This window comes from Coloeus monedula (assembly GCF_965178545.1).
Source record: "Coloeus monedula genome assembly, chromosome: 15".
Lineage (NCBI taxonomy): Eukaryota > Metazoa > Chordata > Aves > Passeriformes > Corvidae > Coloeus > Coloeus monedula.
Window position 1 is genome coordinate 3,895,118 of NC_138795.1, and position 22,854 is coordinate 3,917,971.

The 22,854-nt window shown below is 45.9% G+C and overlaps 1 protein-coding gene across 1 annotated transcript; it reads left to right on the forward strand.

Moving 5' to 3' along the window:
* Positions 1 to 396: 396 nt before the first annotated feature.
* Positions 397 to 11,006, forward strand: LOC309578476 (ovoinhibitor-like; the record flags this gene model as incomplete). Its single annotated transcript, XM_082291146.1, has 16 exons — positions 397 to 451; positions 1,228 to 1,247; positions 2,056 to 2,192; positions 2,375 to 2,435; positions 2,923 to 3,056; positions 3,498 to 3,555; positions 4,546 to 4,682; positions 5,085 to 5,145; positions 5,908 to 6,044; positions 6,492 to 6,552; positions 7,918 to 8,051; positions 8,130 to 8,190; positions 9,482 to 9,618; positions 9,967 to 10,027; positions 10,387 to 10,502; positions 10,961 to 11,006. 16 exons carry the CDS (start codon positions 397 to 399, stop codon positions 11,004 to 11,006), a joined length of 1,416 nt encoding a protein of 471 aa, XP_082147272.1.
* Between the last annotated feature and the right edge of the window lie 11,848 nt (positions 11,007 to 22,854).

Consider the following 22,854-nt stretch of genomic DNA (forward strand, 5'->3'; position numbering starts at 1 on the left):
AGCTCAGTCGAAAATTATAGATGAGGAGAAAGTCCTAATTGCATTTTGGTAGGCACAGGGGAGATGTGAGCCTACGATGTGCTGCAGCCGTGCGAGGGGCAGCCCAGGGCTGGGCAGAGTGTGCGGGAGGAGAGGGGTCCTGGCACGGTCCCCACTCCCTCGAGCCACCTGAAATCCCCTTCCTGGCACACACACTGGTATCAATCATTAGCCAGACATCCAGAGCCGGGTAAACACGTTTTTGGCTTCGAATGGTGATGACAGGCTGGGAGCATTACCTAATGAGGTGGGACCACTTGATAGCGTGGTGCGCTATATATTCCTGCTCCTCCCTGCAATCTTCCTCTCCCGCACAGAGAGCAGGCAGGCTGCACTGGAGGGGTGTTCCTGGCTGCCATGAAGCTGACAGGAGGTTTTGTGAGGGCAGCTCTTGCCCTTTGCTGCTGTTTGGGTGAGTATTTCCTGGGGTACTGCAAAGATCGATCTGGCTGAATCAGAGTTGAGTTTTCATTTCAGTAAAAGCCTTTGGGTCTTGCAACATGGAGGAGAATCTCGTTCCATGAAGAAATAGCCTTCCTGAGAGAGCACAGCAAAGAAATTAGGTTTCAAGTTTGAGGTTTCAGCAAACATCATACAACTGCTACCTTCTTGGTTTGTAGGAGCAGTTCTAGGGCAGGATAGGGGCTTGCACATGGTAATCCTGTGCATAAAGGCAAAACAAAACTGTAAGAAATGGCATCACTGCCCATGTGAGCAAGATGAATGCAAACTTTAACCTCTAGGATTGCACTGGGAGTTTACTGTGCTCTCCTGGCAGCTGAGAATGATGTACTTGGAGATGGACAGTGCTGGTGGCGATAATTATCTTGAACATGCATGTCCAAACTTTTGAAAGTCAAATATAAAAGTCTCTTAGAAGAGGTTAAAATCCAGGACTATGGAATTGAAAGTATCTGTATCGCTTACCTGTAACATTTTAGAGGTGGATAAACATATGTGCTCTCACATGTTTTATCTCCTCTCAGAAATGCAATAAAACTATTTAGTAACTTTTAGTACATCCTATGGCCATTTACTGGAATAATGTAAAACTCCATATTTTCTGAAAAAAAATGAATTGATGTTGACTAATTACCAAATTTTACTCATTCCATGAAAATATTTACGTATGTGTTCTCTGCATGTCAGTAATTAATTTTTTTTTCCGTCACAATTTTTTTCTTTCAGGTACTGCCTTTGGAGTTCAGGTGAGCTAAAGATCTATTTATTATGTTCTATTCAGGCTTCTGGTAAGGTAGAAACAGTATGTAGCTACTTGAGAAGCACATGGGTTAAATCTTGTGAAATCTTTGCTGTTAAAATAATATTTGCCAGTGCATGGTTGAATGATGTCCCCAGTTTCACAAGAAAGTAAAAGATCCCCATTTTTTGCAATATTTTTGGTTCATTAAATGAAATGAAAAAGCAAGAAGTAATTGTACACTCTTATTATATTAACTCTTAGACATAATTTAGTTACTCCCAGCCAAAGGCAGCAGTTTGCCTCCTCTTGAGGAAACCTGTCTTAGGAAGACACACTAAAAAGCATCGAACACTGTGACTCTGATAATTGCTTCCATACAGCAAGACCCAGAGAACTGTGTTCCTTGCATATATTTCTACACCTATATCACAGAGAGAAAACCAGCAGGGCCTGAGCCATGGATTTGTCTGCAGGTTCCTCCCACGCAGCTCCGAGCCTCCCGTAACTCACCAGAGTGCAGCACGATCTGCAAGGATCCACTGCGGAGCCGAGGGGCTCCCAATTACCGCCGCCTTCATTAGGCACTGTCTCACCCACAGCCATCCTGCCTCCCTGGACCCCGGCAGGAGTGCATAATCAGAAACTTCTGTAGGGAAGATTCCCTCCTCCTGACTGCCTGAGCAGATTCCCAATAATGCCTCTAATTTGCCTCCCAGCAGGAGCTGCAGGCACGGAGGTGGTGGGAGGATGCTGGGGGGGTTTCATTCAGTGAGGGAGCCAAAATCTGGGCTGATTCTGGGCTGCCTTCACAGCTTGATTGCAGCCAGTACTCCAGTGGCATTACCAAGGATGGGAGGTCTTGGGTAGCTTGCCCAAGGAACTTGCAACCTGTCTGTGGCACTGACGGCAACACGTACAGCAACGACTGTGGGATCTGCCTCCACAACGTGTGAGTATTGCTGGGAACCCCGCAGAGGCCTCAGGGCACGGGGTGCCAGGCAGGGGTGGCAGCTTTGTTCTCCAAGGGTGGCCTGGGCAGAGGAGAATGTGCCTTTGCAGCTGGGTGCCAGCACCACCAGCCTTGAGGTGATGCTGTTCCATGATCCCTGACAGAGGTCTGCTTTCTTCCAGGGAGCACAGCGCCAGCGTGGAGAAGGAACACGATGGAGAATGCGACCCAAAACCTATCGTGGTAAGACAAAGTCTGCAATGGGGACAGTTCAAACACTGTGCAGAAAGAGGACAGAATGTGCACAGCTGGTCTGCACAACCCAAAAGGAAATAAAATCTGATGATAACCAAAGCTAGGAGGATTTTTATGGGTTATCTCATACCATGTCTGTTATTTTCTACCTCAGACTTCTAGCCTCTCTAATTGGGAATAAAACACAAATAATACGTTGGCTGAAGGTTGGATCTCACCACCTGGATAGCTCCAGCAGGATCTTATGAAGGACCTCACAAAACCCAAATCACAGTCCTTCTTAACATACTATTTTTTTCCATTGGGAGAGAATTCCCACAGAATTTCTGGTGTCTACTTTTGACAGTGAAATTAGTTTGATGCTGGATTTGTCCCCAAAGTCTGAGGGAGAGTAAAAAGACTATGTAACAGTGTTATAACTTTATATCAAAAATGTGGTTTGTTTTTTTTTTCTCTATTCCTGCTATTTTTACAGGTTGATTGCAGTAATTACCGAAGAGCTGTAGTAGACGATCATGTCGTAGTAGCGTGCCCAAGGATATTTAAACCAGTCTGTGGCTCAGATAGCTTCACTTATAACAACGACTGTGGGATCTGCGCCTACAACGCGTAAGTCTTGTGCATGGAATGTCCTTCTGGACAGTCAGCAAGTTGAGGGTCTCAGAAGTGCTTCTGTAAAATACCAGTTTTAAGGCAGGTGTCCCTGTAGGTCTTCTTGCTGCTGGCTGCTTGTGGTTCTTCAGCCAGCTTGAGTTCTCTTCCCCATTTTTTTGTCTGTGCTCGTGAAGGGAATCACAAAAAGAACCAGAGCAGAGCCCAGAACAGATCAAATGTTGCTTGTAACACCTAATTACTCCTGTCACTTAATTCCCATGGGAGATGGGAATACTGTTCGTTAGCAGCTGCCATCTGCAGGGCACATTCAGAGAATTCAAGCAGTTGTAATGTCCCACAGGGAGGGTGGGACCCTACTTTGTTGTACCAGTACCTGCAGTGTCATGGGGAAAGTTATTCTCAATGCTCCCTAACCAAAGCTTTTCTTCCTTTCAGAGAACACGACACCAATGTTACCAAAATACATGAGGGGCCCTGCAAGGAATCTGTCGCTGTAAGTGCAATAGAAGTCAAAAATCCACCTCTTAGGGCTGCTAATAAAATCCTAAGGACCTTGCAGACTTCCCTAGAAAGCTGCAAGAGGTCCACAGGACAAGGTGTATGAGGGTCCCAGTCCATTATTTGCTTTTCTGCATGGTGGGGGTGGATTTGGCCTCCTCCCTGCTCCAGAGAGAAGGTCACCCCATGCTTACCACACCAAACTGAGGAAAAAGGAAGGAGGTGGATATGGGATGAGGAGCTGACTTGTGTCCCCAGGAGAAGGTGGAGGGGCACAAGATTTCTCTTGCCAACATGCTGTGCAGGTCGGCAGTTTTCTCTCTGGAGACCACAAACGTTCCCACCCTCAGCAGCAGGGATTCAAAACTCCCATGCTGGTTGTGTTCACAGATGTAGTGAGACTCATAAGAGCACTAACCATAAATATTTATAGAGCATAGTTTATTGTATCTTTGTCTGAGGCCAACAGTCTGATGCCTCAGAAAGAGAAGCTTCTGTATTTCAGCACTAAAATTCTGGATGCAGGAAGTCCTTTCTCCACCTGATAGATAACAATTCTTTCCTATCCTTTCAAATCCTGTGATGAACTACAGGGGATCTGAAGTAAGAAGTAATCACAGAGCTGGTAAAGTTTGGAGAAAACCAGCACAAACCAAATCAATATTATTCAGATTTACAGCTTTTGAAAAGTGTTTCTTACCAAATTCAAGATTTTTTTTTTTTTAAATGAGACTAGGCCCAAATTTTTGTACATGTTTTTCTGCCTGAAGGTTCCCTTCTCCTAAATAGTTCTTTTCCTTGACTCCTGGAGAAGTAGGAAAATATTCAAAAATTTCATTTCTGATTGGAAATTTTGCTTCAGTGTATCAGGCCTTTGTCCTGTTGCAGAAACATTGGAGGCTGAGGCACAGAACAAAAAGGTTTTGAATCAACTTTTCTTGCATAGCAAGGGCTCCACCAGAGCTATTTGTCCTTATTTTGCCAGGTTGACTGCACCAGGTACCGAACACAAACCACTAAAGACGGCAAAACATTGGTAGCCTGTCCAAGGGACCTGAATCCAGTTTGCGGCACAGATGGCAACACATACGACAACGAGTGCGCGATCTGTGCCCACAACGTGTGAGTGCCATACCCAGAGAGCTCCTTCTGAGTGCCCAGCCATGATGGGCACTCCTGAGACCTGTCCTGCTGCATTTCTGCTCCTGCCTGTTTCTTCAAGTCTCTTAGAAATGGGATGGTTTTGGATTTACCTTGAGTTTCTTTCTGGTGCCTTCTGTGTGCTCATGAAGAGTCATAAGGCACCTCCTTGCATGAGTCTGTGGGCTGGGCAGAGGAAGGAACAATTCAGAATATTGCTTTAAATTGCATGTTATGAGAAGATGGGATGAGCTTTTTAATGAGTAAAGTAGCCAATCTGAACACTTTCTATAGAGTCTGAAGCCATGGTTCGCTTCATTTTGCACATGACTGTGCCCAAGAGGTTAAGCATTTATTTTATTGTTTCCCTCTTCTTTGTTCCAGGGAACAAAGGACCCATGTTGGCAAAAGGCACAGTGGACAGTGCAGACAGAAGACTGCCGAGGTAAGCGTTCAACATAAGGCTTACTACTCGTAGCTGCATCAACTGAAGGGTTCCCTGAGGTGACATCTACTCTGAAAATGAGCTGGCCTCAAGCCTGGCTTTCTCCACATGTCTTTAAGTCCTGTCAGCTCCTTGTGTCGAGGATGCCTACAAATCCCACCTGTCCTGAGGCAGGTGTCCTCTGGGCCCTCCCTGCCCAAGAGCCCTGGCAAACGGGTTGGATGAGAGCTATGCACAGAGCTCTCATGATGAATTCACACCTACGGCAGTCTTTGGGGTGGGGACATATTCTGAAATGTGGAGCACACCTGAAGTTTTGATCAGAGTGTGTCAGCTGAGAAGTCCCAGAGCTGCTGTGTAGGACATGCTAACACACAAATGTGGAAGTTGTTCAGATTGGGCTTTGATCTTCCTTTGATGATGCCCTTCAAATGCAAAGTCCAAGTCCTTTCACTGCACAATTAAAAAGGGGCTATGTTTTAAATTTTTCTTCTTTTCTGACGTATCTTGTAGTTGGGATTGACCAAGGTGCTTAATCCAGGGATTTGGCACCTCACACACTGTGTAGTGCTGTGCAGCTCCCCCTGTATGTGAGAGGGTTCAGGCAGAGCTGACTCAGCCTGGTTTTGCAAGAACTGAGTCCTAGCACTGGTGTGTTGTCTCAGCATCCCAGCATTAGAGACATGGCAGGAGGTTATGATGGAATTTTTTTTGTTGGAGAACAAGATCTTCCTCGGGTTTGATGCTGCTGCTTTTTTGTAGCTCGATTGCAGTAAATTCCCGGCCAGAAAGGTGAAGGGTGGCAAAGACCTGGTCCGCTGCCCCAGGATCCTGCTCCCAGTGTGTGGCACAGATGGGTTCACTTATGACAACGACTGCAGCATCTGTGCCCACAACGTGTAAGTATTGTACACAGGACTCTCTTCTGGAGTGGCAAGCCAGGGGTAATGCTCCAGATGGCTTTTCTTTTGGTACTCACAAATCTGTGTTCCTCTTTCAACCTCCTGAAGCCCTTGTCACCTGGATTTTGTTCCCTGATGCTCTTTTTGCTCCTTGGGGGAGCTGTGGGAGAGCCAGCTCTCAGTCTGAGCGCTCTGTGAGAGCTGTGATATATGGGCAGGGGAAAGAGTGAATGGAGCTGTTATATAGCACACAGTGGGGAGACCTGATGGGTCTGTTACCACTTAGAATTCCACTTTCTAATGATGGGGAGGAGCTGGTTCATCAGGCAATCAGGTGCCTCCTTTACCATATATATTGGCTCTGGGTTTGGTTTGTTTTCTGTTGCATTTGGAGGTCCCAGGGCTCAGGTGGTGAACATGCTAACCCCAACCTCTCCCTTTCAGACAACACGGGACTGATGTTAAGAAAAGCCATGATGGAAGATGCAAGGCAGAAAGCACTCCTGTAAGTGTTCTTTTAGCTCTAAAATAAGCACCATCTACTTTCTCTGCAACCTCCAGGAAGACTCTGGCTGAGCTCAGTGCATCCAGGCATGGGGGAGAGTGATGCACAGGGTTCATGCTGATGCTTTGCTTCTCCTCAGCTGCTCACAGCTGCCAATGTGCTGTACAGGAGGGCAAGAGAAGATAGGGACAGGCTGGGCCTTGAGAAACAAAATGTCCCAGTACTGCCAATCTCTGAACAGAAATCATCAGAGGCAGCCCAAGAACCATGCAGCCCATTTTAGCACAGTAGGAGAGGAGGCAGAAGGCTGTGTCAGATATCTGTGTATTTATTCAGTGCTAGGATTTCCATTGCACTGGACAGGCAGGTTAAAAAATTCCTTGTACTCTGGTCAGCCAGGACAAATCTGCTCTCAGGTATGTGTACAGAAATAGCTTTATTATCCTGCACAGTATATGTGCTGATAATATCTTAACGCATTTATTCTGCTTATGCAGAGCAGCTCTGAAGCACCAAAAATAATTTCATGCATCCTGAGGGACTCAATATATTTTCTGTAGAAAAGGCACGTTGTTAAAATGTGGTCTTTGCTTTAATTTGTTCTTGGACCACGTGGGAAATATGGATAATAAGAGACACTGCACTGGGGAGACTGCAAAATGACAGTGAAGTGTCAGTGATGCTTGGCTAATGTAGACTGATTTCCAATAGGTGTTTGTCTATTGATCCTCAAATATTTAAACTATTAGATTCTATATATTGTAAATATTTTTGCAACAGAAGCTGGTGAAACAGTTCTTGCTGCTCTTGGATATGCTGAAACAGTCTCGGATATAGTAAACTATCTCAAGCTGCACTTAATGTCAAATATTTTCAGATTCCTCAGGCTGAGTTAGGGGATGTTTAGTTTAGACATCAGGAAAAAAAAAATCTTCTGTGAAAGTCTTGTCAGTAGTTGGAATAGTCTCACCAGAGAATTGGTGGAATCAGTATTCCTTGGAAGTGCTCAAAAGGCACGTGGATGTGGCCCTTGGGGGACATGGTTTGGTGGTGAACACGGTGGTTCTGGGTTAACAGTTGGACTCGATGATTTTAGAGGTCTTTCCCAATCTTTATGATTTTATGAATGCCTGATTTAAACTTGTATATGTTCTACTCTTGAAAATGATATTTTTTGCCAGTTGTTCCTTTCTTCCCTCTGCTAGCAGAAAATACCAAACTACAATTACATAATTAATTTCTAATGCAAGTCTAAACTTTAAAAACCCTCTGATTTTCCCCTGCCAAAGGCCTTTAAAAATCTAGAGGATCAGAGTGGGCAGACTGTAGATGGGACACAACAGCATTGCTGTTTTACCTCCCCAGGTTGACTGCAGCACGTACCTGAGCGGTACCAAAGCCGGCGAGGCCATCGGAGCCTGTCCCTTCATCCTGCGCGAGATCTGCGGGACAGACGGTGTCACCTACAGCAACGACTGTGCCCTGTGTGCCCACAACATGTGAGCCCTGCAGGTCACCCCCCTGAGAACCCCACAGAGTTATTTGTTGAGCATTTTTAACTCTGCTTCCTCTTCCAGGGAATACGGAACCCAGGTTGCCAAGAAGCACGATGGAAGGTGCATAGAAGAAGCTCACCAAGTAAGTGAAACCTGAAGGAAGAGTTTGAGGAGGTGCCAACTGCACAACCTGAGCAAATGCTGGGTGGTTTGGGTGGTGCAGCCTCCACGGGGGTCACACTTGTGCTGCCCTTCCTTCTGTGGGTGAATGCCACCCTCCCATCAGCAGGAACATTGTGCACTTCCTGCATGCACTCAGGAAAAGAAAGAGGAGAGGACAGGTGAGGATTGAGTTATGAGACAGGCAGAATAAATGGTTTAAGGCTTTGCACAGAGAATCCTTTTCCCACAGCACTCTGCAGGAACTTAGCAGAATGTTTTGGCAATATGGGCAGGGGATGCAGAGAGCCCAGGGAACCCTGTGCCTTCTCGATGCTTGTGTTTTACAAAAGGATGTTCTGCAAAGAATAGAAAGTTGCCTGTGTTTTGAATGCTGATACCTAAGGTATCAAGGGATTCAAACCCACCTCTGGTTTTGGTTTTGTGTTGTTTTTTTTTTTTGTAAATGCAATGTAACCTAATATATACCAACATGAATCTTGTAAAAATACCAGATTAACTATATTTGGCCAGCTCTAAACCATTTACTCTCACTGGGGAATAGAAGAACAAAGCCACCTCATTAGCATGTGTTTGAAAGAGTCAACATCCCGAGTCAGATATTTCATTTCTATACAAACAAACTATGAAATGTCATTCCTTTGTTTCCTGAGTACGCTCTGTGCTCAGGCTGGGTGAGATACATAAATCAGGAAAGAAGAGTTCACACTGGAGAAACTGGGAGTGCTAAAACACAAGGCCAGCTCCTCAGCTGACGTAAATCAGCTTCCACTGCTGTCAGTCCTGCTGGCAGGTTTCAGCGCTCGGAACCGTCCCATTGCAACAAAAGACCTGTCAGCACATCTCCCCTCCATTCTTGTGGGCCATGAAAAACACCTTGGTCACAGTCAGCCCCCTTGGAGGGAGTGCATAAATTGTGCCATTTTGATTTACAGATTATTTCTGAGCTGCCTTTTGTAATATCCTGGTGGGTTCAGTAAGGTATAGGGGCAGCGTGATAAATGCAGAGCTCAATGAGTAATGTCTACCTTCCAGCCTTGATTCAGTCTTCTCCAGGGAAGGCTGTGAAAGGAAATTGCTAGTTTTCCATGAAGAAAGACTTAATATATAACCGTAATTTGTCATCTGGCAGATCCTTTTAGGGTCTGGTGTAGGCAGATTTAGGCAGTGGCATAAGCAGGGGGGTAGTGTTGGGGCTCCCTTGCACGGAGTAGAGCCCATGGCACAGCTTTTGCTGTCCTTGATTTCCCCAGCTGAACTGCAGCCAGTACCCCACGTCCACGCTGAAGGATGGCAGGGAGCTGATGGCCTGCACCATGATCTACGACCCCGTGTGCGGCACCGACGGTGTCACCTACGCCAGCGAGTGCACCCTGTGTGCCCACAACCTGTAAGTGCTCGTCTTCCTCCCTGGGGGATTCAGAGTTTGGCTCTGTGGGAGCCAAGTAATCTGCAAGGGCTCTCTCTGAAACCTTGCACTGAAGGGGTTTTGTCAGTCTGCCCCCGTTTTCCTGCTCGCCTTGGTTGGTGTTTGACACGGGCGTTCAACCCCACAGAAGAGGTGCATCAACTGGGCACAGTGTCTGGTCTCTAAGGGCATGTGTGTGTCAGTGCTGGGCAGGTGGTGCTGAGCTGGGTGATCTGGAAATCTCTGTGACTCCATGGGAGTGAGGATTGCTCTTGATCTGAGGCTGCAACAGGGAAGGTTGTGGTTAATAACAATCTCTCCTCCCTCCAGGGAGCATCGGACCAACCTTGGCAAGAGAAAGAACGGACTCTGTGAAGAGGATATTACAAGAGTGAGTGGGAAGGGATGGGAATAAAGAGTGAATTTCAGTGTCTGTTATGCACATGGGGGGACTGCCTTCTGCTCTGGGCTACAAACTGGGGAATGGTGGTGTTGACACCTGAGGAGATCCCTTGGGAATTTCACACTGCTCATAAAACAGCCAACATGCATCCCACTGCTCTGTAATAAAGCAGGAAAAGACAGTGGCAGTGAGCAGGAACAGTACAAGATCACATCTGCCATCAGGAGGACACTCGGTTATGATGATGTTACAGCCAGTTTCATTTCTCAGTGGTGTGTCTTTCCTTGTGCTGGGGGGTCACAGTTTGCTCTCTGCCTGAGAGATTCGTATCTATTTCCTGTGTGCAGGCCCTTTGCAAGGATTTCAAAGAAGTCTCTCCTATCTGCACCATGGAATATATGCCCCACTGTGGCTCTGATGGCAAAACCTACAGCAACAGATGTGCTTTCTGCAACGCCTACCTGTACGTATAGGAGTGAAACCTTTCCTTTCCTGAACAATTCCCGTGCCTGCTGTGAATGCAGGGCTCTCTCATAATTCCTTTTTGTCTGACTGCTTGTGGCACATACTGGACATTTCTAGATTTTTTGCATTGTAAGGGAAAATGAGAAGTGCCCATTTCTGTGATCTGTACTTGGCTTCCTGTTTGTGAACTTTAGAAGTACTTCATTGATTTTCACCAGCACTCAATCTGTTCCACAAGCTCACAAGGGCGTGTGGAAATTACTTCACTGAACCAACTGGATTGTAGCAAATGAATGAAAACATTCATCTTTCCTTAAATGAGAATAATGAAAGGGGGTATTTGGGTTTTTGAGACTGTTCTTTATCTCCAGTCAACCCTAAGCCAACGCTCGGGCCAGTGAAATGAGGAAAGGGGCGTCAGCCACGTCTAATTCTCCTCTCTCCTTTTCTCACCAGGGAAAGCAGGACTACTCTCAACATCATGAGCTTGACTGAATGCTAAGTCTGTTCTGGACTCCAGCCCAGGAAGACAAACTCCCTTCCATGTGACTTCCCATGGGCTGACCTTCCCTAGTAACATCCCTTCAGTCTGCCTTGTTTCCTTAGCTCCTGAAACACTTGTTCAATAAACTGACTTGGCAACATTTCTCTGTCCCAATGCCACATCTCTTCCCTTTTGCCCCATCTCCTCCCTGTCATGGTACTTCAAGTAGGGGATGTCTGTTTTTCTATTGATGTTCTCCACTACCCAAAATTTCCCTGCCATGTGTCAGTGCCATCCCTGCACTGGTGAGGGCCTGGGCTCCCCTTGGAGCTCTCAGCTCCTTTCCTTAGCCCTCAGTCTTCTTATCAGTGTTAATCTTATCAAACCATGATATCTCTGTATGACCTGATCGCAGACTCCCTCTTTACAGTCAGTGCAAGGAGACATTTACCTCCAGAGCATGGCCCACCTCCTCCATGGGGAAACGCCAAGGATGTAGGTGGTGATTTACTCTCAAGGAGAGCACTTTTTTGTTTGGGTTAGAAAGGGAAATTGGCTGTCTGGGCAAGAGGTGCCCTGTCCTCATTCCCACTGCCTGTGGCAGAGACAGCAGCTGCTGCCAGGAAAGGGGATCCCAGCCTGCCTTCACTGAATTTGTCCACAATGTCAAGTACTGTTTTATGGTGTAAACTACAGGAGGGGAATCTTGAGCTCCATTCAGCCATTCAGGGTCACAGACAACAGAAGTGTCCACTCATGCAATATCTTAATTTATTAATGCAACAGAATATCTCCAGGACTCGTGGGCAGCGATCACCCCTGAGGTGAGAGCAGCCCTGGTGCATCACTGAGCTGCTTTCTAAAGTCATTCAGGAAGGAAAAAGATGCAGAGGTTCACTTGTGACCAGTTTTAACCAAATATATAACAAGCCATAGGAAAACAATTCTGCCTGAGAGTCATTTTGCCTACCTTTTTGAGGCCAAAGACTCAGGACCTGGTGGTATATTTATTGTCATTTTGGTGGTCTGCAAGGATGGCAGGGAGGCAGGGGGACCTCGGGGCTGCCCTTCATCTGTTGGCTGTACCAGTGCCACTACCTCCACACGAGGTCACCAAAGCTATTGCAAGTCTAATATTTCAGGGATTCTTCTGGGCTACAGTTAGTGCCTCCCTGGTTCAATGTCCCATTGTAGTTCACCAGAGAATAACACAATTATTTGGATCAGTTTGGAAAGTCACTCTTTGAATTGTCAGGCTAGAAGAATAGGCTGAAGGCAAATGTTCCTGACTTGGAGATATTGGGGGTATTGTACCAGGGAATGAGGCCATAGTACCTCTGTGCCATTAGTGTCCATTTTCAAGATGATTTGTAACTAACAATGGCTTATTGTGCTTTTCTTGGGTCTGTGTCCTAAAGTAAACGTCCTTTTGGTTTATATAACCTTTTTGCCACTTTCTGCTCAGGTGTTTTTGCAGAACATGCTGTTTTACTCTTGTTTAAGTGTTACTTGGTTATCCTCAGGGATAAGACCTGAATAATTTTTTTTCTTGTGGACTTTGGCAGCCTTTCACTTGGGCTGTGCTCTGACTGCTGGCTTTTGCAAGCCTTTGCAGTAAAGCTGTCAAGAGCCAACTCAATGGCATTATCTTGGCACAGCCAAAGCCTCCTGTGTGGAGCTCATTGTCTGATGACACCAAAGGCAAACAAGAATTCAAGGAAGCACGAAGTTGAGATTGTCAGAGCCATCCAGGGAAGCAGCCAAAGGGGTTAGAGGACAGAAGTTTCCATGCAGCACTCACCAGTAGGTTTCATGCAGGAGTACATAATGGAATAAATCACTGAAACTGGGCCAGGAAATGGGAAAATCCTGACATTGGAGTTTAAATATCCCCCAGGCTCAGGGGGTGTTTTATGAAGCAATATAACTATAAAAATAGGGCAGTCTTCTCAGGGACAGTGTGGTTTTCTGTCCCTTGGAGTTGTTTTTCAGCTGTTCCGTGGTACTCACTGAGTGTGTGTTACTTAGATGATTTCTTTCTGCTTTGTGTTGGAAATGGCCTCAAGTTGCATCAAGGGAGCTTTAGATCAGCTATTAGGAAAAATTTATTCGTGGAAAGGGTTGTCAAGCACTGGAGGAGGCTGCTTAGGGAAGTGGTTGAGTCACGGACCCTAGAGGGATTTAAAAGATGTGTAGATGTGGTGCCTCAGGACATGGTTCAGTGGTGGCCTTGGCAGTGGTAATGTTTGGACTTGATGATCTTAAAGGTCTTCTCCAAACGAAACCATTCTGTGATGGGGAGGCAATGATCAGGCAAAGACAAGTAGATTCAAGAGGGAAGATTGAATTTTCGTGGCTTAGGAGAGAGGTAGAACAATACCAGGTTTCAAGTGCCAATAAGAGGCTTGAAAGGTGGTTTCAAGGCACAGTGGACTGAGCTGGGTGACTACTTGGGCATAAATAGAGGAATGGCTGGAGACATGGATGGATAGAGGTTTCTGTGGTGGGAAACAGCGAGAGATCACAGAATAGTTAAAGTTGGAAGGGACCACTGAAGGTCATCTAGTCCAACCTCCTTGATCAAGAAGAGTCCCCAATCACCTTATGAGCTCAGTGCTTGCCAAACTGCAAATATCCTCAGTAGTCATCTCTGTGTAGGCGACAGTTGCTTTGGTGCTGCTCAGCCTGCTGCTCCATCCCTGCTCAGGTGCGTGATGCTGCAGAGCCCTGGGGCTTTCTTACTCACCTTGAGTTGCCTGAGCAGCTACAAAATCATCAAGTTTGCCTCAAAAACCATTCCGCAGTCATGCTATGAAAGCTTGGTTCTTAACCTGGAAAGAGGCACTGAAAGGCTCAGATGCAAGCACGGACTTAGTCCTGCTTCACTGGACTCTTATTTCTGCACTCTTGCCATGAACAGAAGAGGCCTTATATCCTCAGTCAAGGATGCAGCCAAGGGAGAAATGACTTTGCAGTGCCTGCTGTGGCTGCAACAGGAGGCATCTCAAATGTAGTGCTGAAATGCAGCTGGTGCCACTGCAGACGCTGCCTCGCAGCTCAGCCCTCGGCTCCGAGGAGCGGGGCCGGAGCTGCCAAGGCTGGACCGACTTTGACGTGTTTCACACTGATGACGATCCAGCCTCAGGATCTGTGACCTGTAAATGTACCAGAACATATCACAGAGGCAGTGTTTTAAAAATATAAATGTCCTCTCTCTTTCCTTGTTTGTCTGACTTATCTTTATAGCGTTATCAATGTTTTCTGAGCCTACAGTCATTTTTCTTGCAACACAAAGAGGGGGAAGAATGAGGCGAATCATTTAAATTTTGATTGAGAAGTGGAATGTAGAAAACAATACTTACTCTTTCCATACTGAGCTGGGAATTTTTTTTCACCTTTTATCAGCACTCACCCATCTGAAACACGAAAAATAAAAACCCACAACTTTTCCTTGAGTGTGGCTGTACCTAAACTTCATTCAAACACTATCAAAAAAATCAGTGCCTTTCAAAATTATGTCTGCTGATAATTTTCCTTGGTTTTGCTATTTTTTTAATGTACTGGATTTGTTAGTGAGGCATGTGGATGGGCTCAGACACTCTGTCACTCTCTTGAAGGATGCTGGAGAGTGACAAGGCTCATCCCACTGATTTTTAAATATTCATTTCAGAAGAATATTTAAATGATTTTTAAAGCATTTTTATAACCATATGTTCCTCAAAAAAAAAAAAAAAAATTCCAGAAATAATTATTCAAATTTATTGTATCAGTTGCACCATCCTATTTAACTGACAGTTGGCAAAGAAAATAGTTTGGGAACTTAAAAAATTTCCTTGGGCCTCTGTGTTTAAAGAAATATATAGCCCTGGTATGCACCCATTTGATCCATCAATATGTTCACACTCAGACATGTTCATTCTCTTGCTGTAATTTAATGTTTGATACAGTTTTATTTGATTCTTTGCCATGCCCTGGGCTCTGGTTGCGTGCTCTCCGCGGATCAACGAGTAGAGAGGCAAAAAGCAGAGAGCAGCAGTGGAAGGAGCCTGTCTCCAGCTGGCAGACATCCACACAGCCCAGGAGGGGTTTCCAGATTTTCACCAGCTGAGGTGAGGCCCCATGATTTTAAACATAACGTGAAACTGCGAAGAATGAGTGTTCATACAGTGTGCTGCTTCCTGCCTATTTTTCATGCGTAGAAGTAAAGCATTAATTTTGTTCAAGCCCCCTGAAGGATGAGGAATGTTTGGATGTATTGCTTTGAGCTCTTTCTTGCTGTTCCCCTTAAAGCTGGGCTGCAGCCTGTGCCCCAGGGCCATTGCTGAGGATGGCCAGTCAGGGCCCCCTGACCAAGTGCTGGAGCAGATCTGTGGCACAGATGGTTCCACTTACACCAGTGAATGTGGGATCTGTGCCTATAAAGTGTCATTCCGATGGAAAGAACATGCTTTCTGAGTGACAGTTCCCTAGCCCCTGGCCTCTCCCTGTGCTTTTCCAATTTATCCTCCTTTTCTCCCTCTCCACTTGCTATTTGTGCTTGCGGGTAAATCATGAAGATTTAGCAGAGAAAAGAAAATAGCTGAAGAAAGTATCTGGAGTGGAAATTCAAATGATGCAGCACATTCAGATGGCAGAGGTTTGTTGACTGATAGGTTTATAATAGTCAGAGACAGTAAAACCACTTCATTGTTGGTGGTTAACTCAGATGAACTCTCCTTCACTTGCATCAGTTGGGATTTTTATGTACATTCCCAGCACTTGTGTCCCTTTGGGAAAATGGTCACACTGAGTCCCTAATGGCAGACTTTCCCTTGCTCAGAGAACGTGGGGCACTCAGGGCCTTGGGAACAGCAGCCACCCCAGTGACTAAGAAGGAAGGCAAATGAAGAAGCAGCCTGAACTCCCATTGCTGTCTGTGGCAGCATCCCAACCAGTGTCAGCCCAATGCTGAGCAGGCAGTGCACGATTGGACGTAAGTGATGCATATACCTTCTGCTGATATTTTATTTGGCAGGGATTTAACACAGGCTTTCTAATATTGCTGTTCTCCACAGGCTGCATTCCAAAGTAGAAAGAGAAGGATGGCAAAATGATGCAAAATATGAGACAAGTAGCAGAAATATTTCTTTGCTATGGAAGCATTCACAAACAACCTCCACTGACAGCAGCAGGAAAGTGCAGAATAACCCATTTCAAGACCAGAAGAGGAGGCAGGAGGCACACAAAGCCTTTGCAGAGATCAGTGCATTCAGCTCTCCTGAGATAAGAATGTTTTGTCAGGTTGCAAATGGGGCAGTGCCCAAACCGGGGGACGTAGGGGTCCTGTGATCATGTATAATATAGCAGTTGTCATGCATGTATAACATAATAAGTAAATAACTGGGTTACTTTGCTACTGCAATAGTTCAAAGATGGTAGAATTCCTGCTGCCTACCTCACTTTTACTGTAAAATGGTAAAATCTTGTAATTTGGCATCGTGTTCCTTTCTGTCAGCACCAACTGTGCTTCACCCATGCCCAGATGCAAAGAATCAGCCAGTGGTCTCATTAAAGCTCAGCTCTGCAGAATAAATGAAATTGTTGCCCTTTCTTTTGATGTTAATAATGAAGATGTGTTCAGTGGTTATGATGCTAATAATCCCTCAGCTATAGAAATTCTTCCCATCCAGTCTATCCTCTCCCAGCCATGTGTTCAAGCTATAGCACCATGATATATCCTGCCTCTCGCCCTCTGCTCCCTGCTGTTCCCACCAGGAAGAGCAGGGAATTTTCATTCTCAGCCTATTGCACCTCTCTCTTGTTGCTGTTTTATTTACAAAATCATTCTTAAAAACCCAACCCTCATTCATCCCATATCCCACGCGTTCCTGGTTTTATTCCTATACAGGAAAGCACGCACCTTCGCTTGTCTTTTCCAAACATTGCTCTTCCTGTGCATTTTTGCTGGTTTGTTCGTTGATAAGGTGAGACCTGGGAGCATGTTTTGTCTGGTGCTCTGCTTGCTTCTGTTCTGCATCACCTCATCCTGTGGTGTCACGTGGAAAAAAAGGTTTGCATGGGGATGTGATACCCCAATCTTCCTTGGGGCACAGTGATGCCTGCAGGTTATGGTGGCACTCCTGGTTGCTTCCTCCAATATGGGATTTGTGCACGGGCACATACTTCTGAAATGTTTATCTAACTTAAACCCCCCTTTACAACAAGTCCTCTGCTACATGTCACTATCTGTGTATAAACTTCTTCACCCCTGGTTCCCCCAAGCTGGCAGAGCCTCAGCTTGCATGAAGCAAATCCCAGATCCAGACCCAAAGGGCTGTGGAGTTACAGACTTATGGATGATTGCAGAGCTGGTGCTGGTCCAAAAGCCCTGAGTCCAAGGCTTTGGCCATTTACCCAAGGAAATTTTTCCTTGGTTACCTACTGCTCCATGTAGAGCTCAGGAAAGTCCACTCCTTCTGGGCTCTGATCAAGAGCATGAAAGGAAACTAACTAATTTACAGCCAGACCTGCCCGAATCCCCAAATTGTGTGTTACTTACCAAGAGGAAGGAGATGTAAACATTGAAGGTTAATTACCCTCTTGTCAAGAACACTTTGTGATCTATAGACATATCTGTCAATCTTACAGAGCAGAACTGAGGGGAGTGAGCACTGGAGGCATGTCCCTATGATAAATTAATGAGACTTGGCAGCTCACTGTGAAGAGATGATCCCTGTGCTTCATGTGAGACAATAACCTGGCTCCCCAGCCAGCCTGGCCACAGATTCTGTGCTGCAGTCACATCCGGGATGGTTTTGCCTCTGTAAACAAACTCTGCAATGCAGCTGTCCAAGGATCAAACGATCTTCCTTGAGGCCTTCACTTTCCTCTGTGCTGCTCAACATGCAGCAATTGTTCATCCCAGCCACACCAGATCACTTTTCCCAGCCCTGCCTGTCAGTCAGTTAAAATATCTTACTTCTGCCTCTCAGCCTCTCTCGGCAGTGCCACTCCTTGGTGGGTCACGGAGCTGCCTGAAATCCGAGGGACACAGCCACAGTCCCCCTGCTGTGTGCTATTCTGGTGATGTGAGTGCTGCTACATGACTGGTAGTTTGAGAATGTGTTCAGCTATTCCCCTGGTTTATATAACCTCAAAGCAATTTGCTTTCATAGCTGAACATGCTTATTCGTTCTATTTTAACTGTGCGTTGAACTATAAATAATGTCTCATTGCAGATAAAAATCTATTGAATTTTACCTTTTTTTTTTCTACCTTTGGAAGATTTTTCTCCTGAGCTCAGCTCCTGAAGGAGACTTTCCCAGCCCTAGCAGTGAAGTTGTCTGACTTTGTCCTGCCGGGCAGCCATGAATGGTGTCAATCCTGGGTCAGCTGCCACTTCCCGGCAGCCAGCTCCTTGTCGTTCCTGCTTGGGCTGTGGCAAAGATGAGACGAGTGCTCAGTGATGCAGAGCTGAGATCACTGAAGTGTTAGGGAAACTGATTAAACCAATGATTTCCTGTTCCTCTGATCAGCTGCAGGTTAATACCCCTGTGTTACCTCCAGCTCACCTTCCCTGCAGTACGTTCACTTCAAAGAGCAATAACCTGGGTCAGTGTCCAGCCAAATTGTGTTGTTTGCTGCCTCCTTTTTCTGATGTTCATTGTAGCATTTTCCTGCTGTCTCATGAGTAACTCCTGCCTTCTGCAATGGAGCCCAGACCTGTTGTCCTTATCATCCAGAAACTTCTCAGAGCTGGAGCACAGCATGAGCTGGGGAGGTGAGGAGTGGAGGGGTGTCCTCAGAGCTGCTGCTGCTGCTGAGACCCACATCTGGTCCAGGCTGCAGCACAGTCAGGAAGTGGATGATGTTTTGGCAGCTGATTTTCTGTGGTGCAGATAACTTTTCTGGAGATTTGAATGCTGATGCTCCTCTAGGGAAGGGTTGTGGTGGCAAAGTGCTGGGCTCCTGCAGAAGTGAGGAGACTTTAATATCATTGAGAGCTAATAATGTCCTACAATTTGGATGGTTTAGCATGTGGGTTTGTTTTAACAAAGATTACAATCCACTCTTTCTGTTGTGCATAGTACTGGTCATCCCTTGTAAAAACATTCTGGGAGCTCTTTGTAAAGCTTACTTGTGACCCTTTAGTATAACGGCTGTAGGAAAATTCTGAGAAGACTCTCCTGGGCCATAGAGAAATATTGTGGTCTTTTTATTAATAACAACTACTTATAGGAGAGAGAATTATATAAGTACAATATAAGTAAAATAACTCAGGTTGTAAGAGCTCTCCAGAGGTCTCTGGCTCAAACCTTGCTCAAAGGAAGGCCAAAGTGAAAGGCAGGTCAGAGTGCCCAAGGCCTTTCTTTCTCAGCTGGGTTTTCAATAGCACTGAGGAAGGACATGCATGGCCTCTCTGCTTTCTGTGCTTGATCATCATCATGGCAAGGAACAACTCCTCACATTCGTACAGAATTTAATCCTTTTGCCATAACAGCTTAGAGAAGCCTCTGGCTCTCCCTTATCTCTAACCCCATCAGGAGCTGCAGATAGCAGTGTGATCCCAGCAGCCATCTATTCTCCAGGGTGAAGAAGCCCAGCTCCTCTAGGTTTCCTGGAATGCCCTGTGCCCCTGGGCAGCCTGCCTGCCTCTGTTGGACTTGCTCCTGTGTGTCAACATCTGCCCTTGTAGTGGGGCCAACACATTTAATTCATTGCATAAGTAATGTGAAACCATGTTAGCCTTCACCTGCAGGGTACAAAGTTCTGCACACGGTCTTATTAGTTCAGGAAAACACTGGCATTACCTGGATCAAGCTCTATTCAATAAGTTCATAAACACATGGATACATTTTGATACTGAGATGTTTTAGTCATATCAGTGGCTTTGTTTGCTTTATTGCTCAGTTCAAATGAGGCCTTCAGGCACCGGGTAAGAGGCAGAGCTTCCATTTGTGTTGCATTGGTTTCTCCAGGCATGTGGCTCAGTGCAAATAATTATTGGCCACACTGTGGCCAAAAGAAAGCCAGAGATGAAAACTGCAGCCTGAATTGTGTCTAGCAGGCATTTTGGAGTGATTAGAGTCATTTCATGGAAGAGCTAAAACTAATCGTTATTTCCCAGTTTAACAGCAGTTATTTGTTAATTAAAAATGTGACAAACCCCAGGAGTGTTTAGAAAAGTGTATTAAATGATTTGCCATTCATTTATCAATGTGTTATTTATGCTGAGAAGTAGCATATCTGCTAAGAAAATTTTCCAGCCTCAGTTTTGATTCTTCCAGAGAATATGAAATCGATACTGAGGAAAACCAGTAATGGGAAATGTAAAACAAGAAATTACACAAGTAAGTGAGAGAGGATGTTGTATAATGGCCAAATCCTGCCCTGGTGTCAGCACACAGACCTTATGGTGCTCAGGACTGTAACAGGCAGCACCCTGAGATGTGGCACTGCCTTTGCTTATCTGCAGATTACAAAATCATAGAATTTTTGGAGATGGAAGAGACCTTAAAAATCATTTTGGTCCAACCCCTCTGCCACAGGCAGAGACATCTTCCGCTGTGGCTTCAGGCACCGTCCAGCCAGGCCTTGGGCACTTCCAGGGATGGAGCAGCCACAGCTTCTCTGGGAAATTTGTGCCAGGACCTCACACTAAAAAATTTCTCCCTAATATTTAATCTAAACCTACCCTCCTTCTGCTTTAAGCCTTTCCATTCCCCCTTGTCCTATCACTCCAAGCTCTTGTCCAAGTCCATCTCCAGCTCTCTTGTAGGATCTCTGCCCTGCTGCTGCACACAGAGGATTTTCCTTTAGCCAAATGGTTGTTAGCCATATGCTGCATCTGAGTTTGCAGATTAAAAGACCATAATGAAGTGGATTACAGCAGATCAGTGGCAGGATTGCAGACCAAATCCTCTTTCTAACTGTTCTTCCAGAAGTAGCTAAGGACTGAGCAACCTGTCCCACAGCATGAGCTTAGCCAGCTGTGGGATTTTTCCATGCTGTTATCAGAGGCAGGATAATCTGGAGCTGTAACCCAGGGTGGGGAGGCTGTGGGTGCTGAATGGCTGGAGGCTGTGCAAGTGTCTGAAACCTGGGGATTTCTGGGTGTCACTTTTGTGGCTTGCCTGGGGGGTACCTGAGTGGCTCAGGTGTTCCCCAGTCACCATTTTATTGTTGCAGACTTGAGTCTCCCTGAAGTGTCTGTAGGTGAGAGAGAGAAGGAATGGATCTGCTGGACATCAGACAGGCATTGTGGTAGTCAGGGAAAATCTGGGTTGCCGGGGTCCAGTGCCAGACCCAGTGCTGAACCCAGCAGTTGAAGTGGAAAAGTTTTTCTCTGGTGTAACACATGCCAGACTTTGGTGAGAAGGTGCTTTCCACTCATCAGGGGAGGTTGGTCCTGCCCAAAGGACATCACTGTCTGGGGCAGGGAGCAGCATGTGGCACCAGGCAGGAGGAAACCTGTCAAAAGATGCCAGGTTGGGGCTGGGAAGGCTGGTGAGGATGGTCTGGAGAGATCTTGGCTGGAGGAGGCAGTGGCAAAGTTCATATTTAACCCAGAAAGGTGTAGCCCCCTCCAACTCTGCAGAGCCTGCACAGGCAAAAAGCAGCAGCTGTGACATGTGGGGAGCAGCTTCAGTAATTACACCTGCACATGCTCAGGGAAAAGTGTCTGGCTTCCAGAAATGCTGTTCCACAAGACACATCAGGGCAATATATCCTGAAGATGTGCCAGATCTGTCTGAAATATTCATACATGCTCCCTGTAATTTATAGAAACAATCACAGCAGCATAATTATTTCGATGCTTCTCCCTGTGAAGAATCTCATCTCTTGTAGGTAAAAATGTGACCTCCATACCCACACAGCCATGCTGTGGCCTTCTGGATGTGCCAGGAGAAGTGAGTCCATGCACTATGCAATATATCCATTCAAGGATCAAAATATACCCTTTAGACTACTGTGGTGGATCAGACAACAGCACATTTGCTTGGGGTGAATTTCGATGATTTCAGGTGAATTTCGATGATTTCTGATGAATTTCATTTGTCTAATGGTGGTGCCTTTTTTGTTAAAGGCAGCACCTGTAAAGCAGCACCTTTTGCTCTGCAGCTCCCACAGTTCTGAAGTCTACCCTAAGGACAATGCTTAGCTCCCACGACCCCCCAAAAATCCCCCAAGTATTCTTGCCCTTTTGAACCTGTGAAAGGGATGAGAAACAGGTTACAGGCAGAACCCACTCCTGCAAAATTACAGCTACTAAAAGAGCAGAGGTGCAGACCTGCTCCTAGGCAGGAGCAATTTGGGGATGGCACAAAGGCTGGTGGTGTGAGACAGACAGGGAAATGGGGACAGATTCTATATTTTAAGTATCATTTTCTAAAATATCTGCGAGAGGAAAGGACCTACTGTACTTTCAGGCATAGCTGGTGCAATGTAAATAGGTTCCCAAACCTTCAGAGTCTTTTGTTCCTCAGGCGGCTTGGCGGAACACTCTGAATCCGTGTGTTTAACTGGGACTGCGTCTGTAAATAAGTGCTCCCTGTTGCTAAGGTTCAAGTGACATTTTTAGTGGCATTTGACAGATTTTTAACCTGCTTTCAAGTCTTCTACTGAGCCCTTCTATACCCAGGCAGTGAAACTGTCAGGAAGCCTTGGCTTTAATCAAACAGGTGCTAAATACTTTTGGATTCACAGGTTAGACACAGTCCTGCCAGACCTGCCTGACAAAGCTTAACTGGTGCTGCTGGTGGCAAAGCCACACCTGACCTGTGTTTGTACCCGGAGGTGATTATCTGGGAATCTGGGGAGAAAACCCACCCAAAACCAGAAAGGAAAGCAGAGACTCAGCCTGGTCTGCAGACAGGATGGTTCTGCA